This window comes from Herpailurus yagouaroundi, unplaced genomic scaffold (genome assembly GCF_014898765.1).
Source record: "Herpailurus yagouaroundi ecotype Mexico unplaced genomic scaffold, PumYag 222, whole genome shotgun sequence".
NCBI classification, from domain to species: domain Eukaryota; kingdom Metazoa; phylum Chordata; class Mammalia; order Carnivora; family Felidae; genus Herpailurus; species Herpailurus yagouaroundi.
The window spans coordinates 6,812,255-6,823,805 of record NW_024412453.1 but is presented as its reverse complement, the minus strand read 5'-3'; the positions used below and the strand labels follow the sequence as shown (position 1 = coordinate 6,823,805).

The 11,551-nt window shown below is 51.2% G+C and overlaps 1 protein-coding gene across 1 annotated transcript in view; it reads left to right on the top strand.

Moving 5' to 3' along the window:
* The window catches only part of ABCC1 (ATP binding cassette subfamily C member 1 (ABCC1 blood group)), a 102,901-nt gene that overhangs the window by 17,488 nt on the left and 73,862 nt on the right, over window positions 1–11,551 (top strand). Inside the window, exons 6-7 of the mRNA XM_040459626.1 lie at window positions 2,943–3,004; window positions 4,975–5,106. Of these exons, the coding sequence (XP_040315560.1) occupies window positions 2,943–3,004; window positions 4,975–5,106 (194 nt within the window). The remainder of the gene's footprint in view (window positions 1–2,942; window positions 3,005–4,974; window positions 5,107–11,551) is intronic.

Here is an 11,551-nt window from a genome sequence, read left to right as displayed (position 1 = left end):
AGAAATGGTAGGATGGCTGTCTGCCCTTCTCCCCAGTGAGAGTAGGTGAAAGAGAAGAGTTCTTTTATTGCATTTTCTTAAAAAACACATTTTTGGGGGGCGCCTGGGTGGCTCAGTCGGTTAAGCGGCCGACTTCGGCTCAGGTCATGATCGCGCGGTCCGTGGGTTCGAGCCCCGCGTCGGGCTCTGTGCTGACAGCTCAGAGCATGGAGCCTGTTTCGGATTCTGTGTCTCCCTCTCTCTGACCCTCCCCTGTTCATGCTCTGTTTCTCTCTGTCTCAAAAATAAATAAACGTTAAAAAAAAAAACACATTTTTTTTAACTTTTATTTATTTTTGAGAGAGAGAGAGAGAGAGACAGAGCACACGCTGGGGAGGGGCAGAGAGAGAGGGAGACACAGAATCCGAAGCAGGCTCCGGGCTCTGAGCTGTCAGCACAGAGCCCGACGCGGGGCTCGAACCCACGGACCGCGCTATCATGACCTGAGCCGAAGTCGGACGCTTAACCGACTGAGCCACCCAGGTTGCCCCTGAAAGAGAAGGATTTTAAACAGTAAACCATTGCTACTGCTATGTGGCCTGAAAGCATTAATAATAATTGTTGGATTTCGTCAAGTTTTCCAGTCACCCATTGTGGTTGCAACGTGGCACGTCTTCTTAACATTCTGTCCTTCCTTCCTTGTATATTAGCTGGACCACTTCTGTGCAGAGACACTTCCCCTGTGGGGAAGTTCCTTTAGAAAAGGTGGGAAAATGCTTGTTGTCTGCCCATCTTCTCTTCTCAGAACAACGGCTTGCTTCACTTGTGTCTTTTCACGCACGATGCCAGAGAGTTGCTTTTTTTCCCGCGTCCGTGTGAGATTGTGTATTTAAACACATGTGATGTGTAAATGGATGTTCTACTTAGGATCCTGATTGTGACTCGCACTGTCCCTTTTTGGGCTAATAGGAGTCACTTCTGGTTGCTTCTCAGGTCTTGGGCGCCTCGGTGGCTCAGTGGGTTAAGCGTCCGACTTCAGCTCAGGTCACGATCTCGCGTTCGAGCCCCACGTTGAGCTCTGTGGTGACATCTCAGAGCCTGGAGCCTGCTTTGGACTGTGTCTCCCTCTCTCTGCCCTTCCCCTGTTTCCGTGCGTGCTCTTTCTCCCACCCTCCCTCTCTTTCTCTGTCTCTGTCAAATCTAAATAAAACATTAAAATTTTTTTTTTTTAATTTAAAATTTAAACTCCACGCGAATTTAGCTTCCTTGGTATCAGGCTTATCTGGTATATTTCCTGCCAAACCCCTTTGCCAAGGAGACTCTGGGAGTTAAAAACAAACAAAAACTTGATGCCCTGGTCCCACCCTCAGCCAGCTTAATCAGAATCTCTGGGAGGTGGGGACCAGGTACAGGTTTTTTTTGTGGTTTTTTTTTTTTTTTTTTTTTTTTAAATTTTTTTTCCCAACGTTTTTATTTATTTTTGGGACAGAGAGAGACAGAGCATGAACGGGGGAGGGGCAGAGAGAGAGGGAGACACAGAATCGGAAACAGGCTCCAGGCTCCGAGGCCTGACGCGGGGCTTGAACTCACGGACCGCGAGATCGTGACCTGGCTGAAGTCGGACGCTTAACCGACTGTGCCACCCAGGCGCCCCTGTGTTTTTTTTTTTTTTTTAAATTGCTCACAGCCTGGATGGAAAACCACCAAGGCACAACGTATGTTCTCGCCTGGCTCTCCTGTGCTGTGTCTCTGAAAAAGGGCTAGAGACCTCATCCTTGCCTGGCGAGTGCCCTTCACCAAAGTGTGTATTTCAGAATGCCGACCTCCATGTATCTGCTTGGAATGGAAAGTCGCCCTTGCTGGTGGTCACCGAGGGTCCATGCTGACATCACTCTCCTGCTCTTTGTATTATTGTTGGATTGTGTCGGTGACTTCCCATTGCCCTTGGGATGAAGACCCAAACCCCTTACTTGGCCTCCGGTGTAGACTGGTCAGCCCCCTCTTTGTTCCTGGAATAGGGTTATGTTCCCTTCTGCCATGGGGCCTTTGCACACACACCCTTGTTGCCAAGACTACCCTGCCTCTCCCCTTTACTTGTCATCCTCTACTCTTCAGAGCCCACCTCGGGGATGCCTTCTTTGACCTTCGTCAGAGAGATCAGCCCCCATCCGCTTATCCGCTCCCTTGCCGTGAGCTCACTAAGATACCAGTGATCCCACCGGTAATACTGACCTATCTTCAGGAAACAATCCTCACTGCAGTCGTGCTTGAGTGCCCGCTCACAAGATCCTTTGATTAATGGCTCTTTCCGGACGCTGCGAGGGGCTCGTAGTCTGTTTTCACCACTTGCCTGGCAAGGTCCTTCTGTCTGTCTGTTCCTCTGTGTCTTTATCTCCAAAGCGAGGATGATGCTTTTATCTCCTTGGTAGGCTGGTTCTAAAGATGAGATGACATCATTTGCATAAAGTACTTATAACACAGCTCGCTCGCAGAGAAGTTAGCAGGTGTTATTATGACCCCTGTGCACTGTGGGCTTCCTGAGGGCAGGGATTGTGTCTGCTCAGGTTTGTGTGCATGGCGCTAGGCATATAGCAGGTGCTCAGAAAATACTTGTTGAATGAATGAGTGAATGAATGACTGGGGTAACTTCGGGGGACCTGGGCAGCACCACAGCCACGGGGTCGCGGTGGGGATTTAAGAGGGGGCAGGCATGTGGCACACTGTGCCATCTTTGCACATAGTAGTCATTCAGGAAATATTTCCTGGGTGAGAGTGGGAAGCTGCTGTGTGTTTCTCTGAAGGCCGCCGGGGCTCGGGAGGGAAACCCTTTTGGGGTGCCAGTCCTCGGCGTGAGGGTGGCTGCCGGTCATTTGAGAGGAAGACTGGTCACGAGCGCCGGCCTGGATGAGAAGATTAACGGATCATTTCTCTTTTCCTCCCACCCTGTGTTTTCTCTCCGCTAGAACCCCTGCCCGGAATCCAGTGCCTCCTTCCTGTCCAGAGTCACCTTCTGGTGGATCACAGGGTAAGGCCCGGCCGGTGCTCTCCCTCCCTCACCCTTCCCCTGGGTGCGTGCGAGCGTGCCTGCCGGGGGCGCGGCTCCCAGGTGCTGACCCTGCGCCCACATGCACGGACCCGACTTGCGTGAAACACGAACGGCTCGCACCTCTGCGCACGGCTTCACCTGGGGCCCTTACAAGCCTTGTGCTCTGAGCTTCCAGGTTTGGGTGCTTTTTTTTTTTTTTTTTTTTTTTTTTTAATGTCAGGTATAATTACCAACGTTGGCCTTGTTTCAGACCCCTTGCTAGCAGAAAAGTAATACCCGTGCTCCGTAGGAAATGTAAGAACACGCATAGATCAACAAGCAGAATACACCCAAGGCGACCACTGACAGCGGTGTGATGGGCTCCCCTCTTGTCCTTTTTGGGGCACAGGTTTTCCTGCACGTCGTCACCATCTTACCTGGGATTATTTGAATCCTTTTCCCCTCTGATAAGCATGGTTCCTTGTCTTTATAAACTTTTCCCAAATACCTTTTTTTTTTTTTTTTATTAAGTAGCTTTCAAATTACTGTTAAGAAATAGCTTTTTAAAATTTTTTAATGTCTTATTTCTTTATTTATTTACTTACTTTTAAGTTTGTTTCTTTTGAGAGAGACCGAGAGAGCAAACCAGGGAGGGGCAGAGAGAGGGAGAGACAGAGAATCCCAAGCAGGCTTCGCGCTGTGAGCCCAGAGCCCGACACGGGGCTCAGTCTCACAGACCGCGAGATCATGACCTGAGCCGACCCCAAGAGTCAGAGCATTCATTTGAATGTGGACTGCGGGCTCTGCCATCATCGCTCAAATTTCTGATTTTGGTAACGGTGCTCTGGCTTCTGTGACAGCGTGTGGGTTTCCTTATGGGGATACACGCTGCTACAACCTAGTCCGAAGTGTCTCAGAAAAGAAGTGTGTTTGTGGACGTGTGTGTTTATGGCTAGAGACCCAGAATGGCTCAGCAGATGTGGCAAGATGTAAGGAGCAGTGAAGCAGGCGGAGGGCGGACTGGGATTTTTTGTGCAATTCACGTGATTTTCCTGCGACTTTGGTATTAATTCAAAATAGCAAGTTACAGTGATAGGTTTACTTTTTATTATGCAAGTGTTCAAACACGTAGAAAGATTAGTCTAATCAGTCTCAATAAACTCATCACCCAGATTTGACAATTATTGATGCTTTGCCACTTGGCCTTAAAAAATATTTTTTTGGGGGGGCACCTGGGTGGCTCAGTCGGTTGGGCATGCAGCTCGGCGCAGGTCATGATCTTGTGGTTTGTGAGTGTGAGCCCCGTGTTGGGTTCTGTGCTGACGGCTCAGAGCCTGGAACCTGCTTTGGATTCTGTGTCTCGCTCTCTCTCTGCCCCTCTTGCACTCAGTCTCTGTCTCTCTCTCAAAAATAAATAAATATTAACAAAAATTTTAAAATATATATATGTTTAAAAGAGTTTTTTAAAGGTTATTTTATTTTGAGAGAGAGAGAGAGACAGAGAGAGCTGGGGAGGGGCAGAGGGCGGGGAGAGAGAGAGAGAGAATCCTAAGCAGGATCCATGCTGATAGTATAGAGCCCCACACAGGGCTTGATCTCACGAACCACAAGATCATGACCGGACCTGAAATCGAGTCACACACTTAATTGACTGAGGCACCCCCCCCCCGCCCCTGCCGCTGCCCCCAAAATATTTTTTAAGCAAATCAGAGCGATTGTAATGATCTCTACCTTAAATAGTTTGTGTCTCTAAAAAATGAGGCCGTTTTGCCCTGGGCAGCCTCACAGAATTAGCATTGATCATTTAATGTGCCCGTATGTGCCATACGTATTCCACTCTTGCCAGCTGTGCACTGCCCTCGGCCCCCCTGGCATGGAGAGCGGGCTGGCATGGCAGGTGTCGGCAGCGAGGGTCACCCTCCTCTTCCTCTCCAGACTGTCATCACCTCCCCCTTGTGTTTTGGCCCCAGGTTGATGGTCCGGGGCTACCGCCAGCCCCTGGAGAGCGCTGACCTCTGGTCCCTGAATAAGGAGGACACCTCAGAGCAAGTTGTGCCTGTTTTGGTTAAGAACTGGAAGAAGGAGTGTGCCAAGTCCAGAAGGTAAGTGTGAGCCTCTCTGTGACGACCTGACCACCCCTTTCCTGCCGCCTCTCACTGACTTCATGGTCCTGGGCAAAAGCTGCTTTACTCCTCCGAGCCAGTTTTTGCTCCTCTGCAAAATGGGCAAGGGTTGTACCTGTAGCGAAGGCAGTGTGAGTAGGAAAGAAGAGAGAAAAATGGGCATCGAGCAGTGATTGGTTCTGTCGGCTCAGCGGGTGTGTGCCCAGCCGCACTCCCCGAGGCCGCCCCACTTTGCCTGCCTCACTCACAGCATCTGGCCTCCTGGGTGTTCTTGCTGTTCTACGCGTTTTTCCTTCCACGCACCACGCCCATCACTTCCGCGGGTGTTCAGCCAGAGAAGCCCCCATCGAGGGTGCTTTTGACTGTGCTGGATTTAAAACTAAAATAGACGTTAGTTTTTCGATCCGAAGGCGCAGAGGGTTCTGTGTACCCCCTGTCCCTGCACGTGCACAGCTTCTGTCATTATCAGTAGCCCCGACCAGGTGTATGGATGAACCTACACCTGGCACGTCATTGTCATCCCCGAGTCTCTAGTTTGCATTATGGTTCATCCATAGCGTCCTCGATTTTCGATGCTCCGCCCACAGAAGCTGCATGCCATCGCATGACCTCTTTTCTTGCGTTATTTATTAATTTTTATGTTTATTTTTGAGAGAGAGACAGACAGACAGAGCGAGTGGGAGGGGGACAGAGAGAGACGGAGACAGAATCTGAAGCAGGCTTCAGGCCCTGAGCCATCATTATGGAGCCCAACGCAGGGCCTGAACTCATGAGATCATGACCCGAGCCGAAAGTTGAACGTCCCACCGACTGAGCACGCAGACGCCTCTGTTCTCCGGTTATTTTGGGGATCAGGCCAGGGCCTCCCCAGCACATTCTTTAATTTCCTCAAATCTGAGACATGTCAGTTGTATGCTATGTCATTACGTCACGTGTCAACAGAAAAGAAAAATGGCTGTCGTACTAAGGTAGGTCGTTGGCCCTGTGCATCCTGGGTCCAGAGGAGCCGGTTGAGAAGCTGTGAGTGACTTGGGGGCAGCGGCTGGTGGCTGTAGGGGCAGAACAAAAAGCGGCTGTTATCAGTCCTGTGGTTTTTATGCGGTGGGCCTGTCGTTGAGTTGCACTGGCAGACGATGGGGCCAGCCTGGTGTGTTGCATCTGCCCGAGAGCAGTTGGCCCTCCCGGAGAGAAACCCTGGACTTGAGGTCTGGTTCCTCACTCCGTTGCTGGAACACCCAGCGTATAGGTCTTGGGTCAGGCTGGGCTCGTGGGTGGGAATTGGGGACGTTGGTGCCATCGGCCACTAGGACGCCAGCAGAGGACCTTGTGACTCTGAGCTGGTGGCCCGTCCGTGGTGGCCATGGACACGGGAGAAGTCTTCTTAGGAGAGGCGTGTTGAGCGTGAGTCTCCGTGGTGGGTGAGCACGGCGAGACGGGAGGTGTTTTCTGCACATCCTGCTCCTGCTGAGTCTGGTGCCTGTGATCCGCGTGAAGGTTCTCAGGCCCAGCTTCCCTCGCAAGCCCTGGCCAGTGGCATCCTTCGTGATGAGCAGGTTGCTGGAGACGGCGTGGGAGAGGTTGCCAGGGAGGCTCCGCGGAGAGAGGACCGGGCTTCCACAGGAAGCTCTGTCTACCGCCGGTCTGGCCCTTACTGGATTCGTTCAGCATATGTGGTATCTGCTGCTAATGTGTAGTCTTTTCAGACCCTCGGGGTTTGGAGAGGCTGTCCCTCAAGTCCCTTCGTGCCCTCCTCCCCTGTTTTGTACTCAGAGGGCTTTCTGACGGTTCAGTGGGATCAGCATCATCCGATCAGCCCTGTCCTAGGCCTGGGTAAACGGCGGGCAGGTGGAACTGCACAAGTTGTCTTTATTACGTGGGTGCGGCCACAGGCTGGGCGCTCCCATCTTGCCTGGGTGGACGAGGCGAGAGCTGGCGCCTCAGGCTCCATCGTGGGCCACGCCCCAGGGGTGTCCCTGGCTGTCTTCTTACCTTGGCCATTAGGGGATCTCAGCATGGGGGCTCAACGCCCTGGGTCATTGGCAGATGGGTCACTCGCTCTGCTTCCAGAGGCATAAGCCAGATCTGGCACCTGTAACCTCTGTGGAAGTGGTGGGCGATTGTAGAGTCCTGTTCTGAGGTGGGATTTCTTGGTGTGGCCTTTTGTAGCAAGGCCTCTCCATTTCACCAGGGAACAGGATACAGGTGGGAGGGAGAAATTATAGAGGGGCTCCAGCAGACCTTGTGGGGTGATGGATGTGTTCCCAATCTTGGCTTTGCTGACGGTTTCACAGTTGTATGTATCCCTACATGTCAAAAGTGACCAAATTGTATACTCCCGTGTGTGGAGTTTATCATACATCACTTATACTTCAGTAAAGCTAATATATTAAAAAATCAGAGTGTTTAAAGATTGGGTGGCTCAGTTGGTTGAGCTCCCGATTTCGGCTCAGGTCATGATCTCACGTTTCGTGGGTTTGAGCCACGCATCAGGCTCTGTGTTGACAGCTTGGAGCCTGGAGCCTGCTTCGGATTCTGTGTCTCCCTCCTTCTCTGACCGTGCCCCCCCACCCGCGCTCACATTCTGTCTCTGTCTCTTAAAAGTAAATGTAAAAAAAAAAATTAAAAAAAGATGGGGTTGAGTATTTTGCTCAATTGTCTTTGTTTTATAAAGAAATGCAACAGAAAATACAAAAAAACAAAACAAAGCACCAACATACACATGTTGAAAAGTGGTTCTCAACCTTTCAGACTCATTGCTGCCTTGAGACCAAAAGATTTTCTAACACTGATACAGTTACTTTAAGGTAATATATCAGTAGAAATAACCCACCCACATATCTAAAATTTTTTAAGTTAGCAAAATGCTTTTATTAGACTTTGTTTTTTATTTTATTTTTTTAATGTTTATTTTTGAGAGAGAGAGACAGAGTGTGAGCGGGGGCAGGGGCATAGAGAGAGTGGGAAATAGAACTTGAAGCAGGCTCTAGGCTCTGAGCCGTCAGCACAGAGCTCGACGGGGGTGGAGATCATGACCTGAGCCGAAGTAGGATCCTTAACGAGACTGAGCCACCCAGGCGCCCCTCTCCCTCAACACGAAAGAAAAACTGAAGTACAAGCGATTTGTAGTGAGACGGCATGTATTTCGGTGAGTGAATGCTCAGGTGCACGCTGGAAGAACAGAATGGAGAGTCACCGCTTGTCCCACTGTGGAGGATGCTCTGTGACAGCTGCTGTTCCCTCCACATCTCCAGAACCCTTGTCAGTCACCCTCACAGAAGTCGTTTTGCAGAGTGGTGGCCAACACTTGACAAAGTTCTGAACAAAATGCAATGTTCCCTTAATGTCAACAATAGTTGCGTTCCTGAAAAAATTTGAGGTCTATTTAAATTTGCAAACAAAACCCCACAAAACACTACACAATACGGATTTATGTCTAAAAACAGAGTTAGATTCCGGGCTTAGGTCATTTCAGGCAAGCTCTTCAAGCTACATGCATTGCTGTTGGGACCTTTTTTTGGGGGGTGGCGGGGGACTGAAGTTCTGGCCGTCACAGAAGCTCTGCTGTCTGGCTCCATCATTGACCGAGAATGTGGAATTTGCAAAACAACCCTCTCTTTGAGAACCTCTGGTTTTGAGGAACCGAAAGCATTCAAGAAACAGAAAACTAGAAAAGGGTAGGAGAGTAGGGGAAAGATCTTGAGTCATTTGGATTCGTAAACAACGCATTTAAAATCCTGCCCGGGCTACAAGTTTCGAGGGGCTGTGCAGGTGTTTCCCACGCCCATTGTGGTTTCCAGAACTACTGTTCTGTGTAATGTTCCCTCTGAGTGAGTATGTGCGTTAGGTTTGTAAAGTCTGTTCCCTGTGGTTGTAGGTAGTCTGCCCTTCTGTGTTCGATTGGGAATTTATTACAGGTCAAACACCATGTTCAGAGTACATCCAGAAAATGTGCAAATTTTAATCGAGCTAAGACTTTTTTTTTTCTTTTACTGTTTATTTTTGAGAGAGAGTGAGCGAGCACGAGCGGGGGGACAGGGAGACCCAGAATCCGAGGCAGCCTCCAGGCTCTGAGCGGTCAGTACAGAGCCCGACATGGGGCTTGAACTCACGAACTGCCAGATCATGGCTTGATCTGAAGTCCGATGCTTAACCGACGGAGCCACCCAGGAGCTCTGAGCTGAGACTGTTTTAAGCTTGAGATGTGGCCTCTCCTGAAGCCTTGAAGATGAACGACAAAGTCATCTGTAGCTCCTCATTGCTCTTTGGCTGATTCCAGCCCTGGTGAGGCCACTTGCTCCCTGTCCCGTTCAGATTACCCTGAAGTTCTTGGTGTTCTGGGAAGGGCTGCCAAACCTCATTTCAAATCCTTAGCTCCAGGCCTTGCCCATCCTCTTCTCCCCATTCTCTCATCCTGCGTGTCTGTGCTTTGACGTCACCTCCGGGAAGCCCCCCGTGATAGCACCCCTCACACAGTCTTGAGAAGTCATGATTGCTAATCCTTTTTTTCTCATGAGGCTCTGTGGGGCTGTCTCCAGTGGTTGGCCCAGAGCCATGTGCTTAGTTCATTAGTGGACGAGTGACTGATGGGCATCTCTGCCTACATTGGAATCCGATCCACAGAGAAAGTCCCCTTTTCTTCTGAGCCTTCAGCCTCTCTACCCCTTTCGGTTCCCCTGCTCCTGGGCAGTTAGTTTTCTCCTGACTCAGACCTTTCCCTTCCAACTTTCCTTTCCCCTCCCAGCCTGAGCTCACAGATGCCCTACTTGCTTCCTCTCCCCTCCTGGAGTGCCCTCTTCCTCTGTGGGCCTCTTTTTTTGCTGGATAGTTTTCTTTCTTGGCTTGGCCTTAGCTGATCGTTCCCACTGTTCTTGACCTCTCCCACCCGGGCCTGAGCTTTCCTCCTTCTCTGCCTGCCCAAGACCTTCTCCCTGACCCTTTGGCACCTGTCTCTTGGCCACCGGAAACAGCCCTGGGTCACCAGCAGCCCACACAGGCCCAGGGTCAGGTCCTGCTTAGGAAGTGGTGCAGAGAATGAACGGAGAGGGCCGAGCCACTCCCTTCCTGTCTGCCTGGCCCTCTTGTCTTCCTTGCCAAGGACGCCTGCGTGTGCTGAAGAAAATTCTGAAACTCCTAGCTGGAATCCCAGCTTTGGGGGCGGTCAGTAAAGGGAGCAGGAAAGACCTTGTGTGGTGACATTGACAATGGGGTTGGTGGAGGGATATATCTCCCCTGCAAAGATGTCCGTGTCCTGATCCCCAAACCCTTACACGGCAAAGGGACTTGGCCTGATAGGATCCCCAGGGTCCTTGTTTGTAAAAGGAGGCAGGATGTCAGGGAGAGAGAAAGAGAGGATGGTCTGTAGTTGGCTTTGAATTGGAGGAAGGGGCCACAAAACAGAGAAATCTAGGTGGCTTCTGGAAGCTGGAAAAGACCAGGCAACAGATTCTCCCCTAGAGCCTCTAGAAGGAAGGCCACCTTGTGGGCCCCCTTTAGATTTCTGACCCCCTCCCCCCGAACCACGAGGCAATAAGTTTGTATTGCGTTAAGCCACGAAGTTTGTGGTAGTTGGTTACAGCAGTTTCGCCAGAGTTTAGATTTTATTCTGGGTGCAGTGGAAGCTATCAGGGGATGATCTGTTATCAGGAAGGTCCCTCTGGCTGCCGTGAAGGACTTGTTGTCAGGGAACGAGAGTGGGAGGAAATGAGCGAGCGGGGAGGAGGCCCGGGGGGTGGTCGCTTGCATGGGCCAGAGGCCGCGCACATGGAAAGGGTGGATGGATGTCAGCACACATCCCAGGAGGGAGATGGACAGGACCCGCTCCTGGTCAACCCAGGAGCATGGAGGAGATTCCCATGTTTCTGGCCCTTTCCTGGGGGTTGGGGGGTGGGGAGCCAGCCAGGGCGGGTTGGAGGGCTGTGGTCTCCAGCAGAAAGCGGCAGGTGGTATAAATGGTCAGATGTGGCATAGATGTGACAAATGCGAGTCCTCTGCAGTTGAGCGCTGTTCAGTGTCCTCCCGCCATGGAAGGAGTTCGCACATCACAAAAGTTGGGTTGGGTGAGGATGCGCCGTGTATTTCGGGGTGGAGCCCACATCGGGCCATTGGAATGTGTTGCCTTGACTGTAATTTGGGAGATGGGAGCTGGGGTGTGTGTCTCTCACTGCATAACGTATTCCCCCGTGCGTAGCAGCTGAAGATGAGAGCCAGTGTTTACGATCTCACACGGCTTCTCTGGGTTAAGGATCCAGTCGTGGGCTAGCAGGCTGGTCCCGGCCCAGCGTCTCTGGAGGGTGTGCTGGGCAGGTCAGCTGGGGCCACATCATCTGAAGGCTTGACTGGGGCCGTAGGCCCTGCTTTTAGTTTGCGTGTGGCTGGCAAGTCAGTGCTGGCTCTTTGCAGCGTCTCACCATGGGATTTCCCCCCA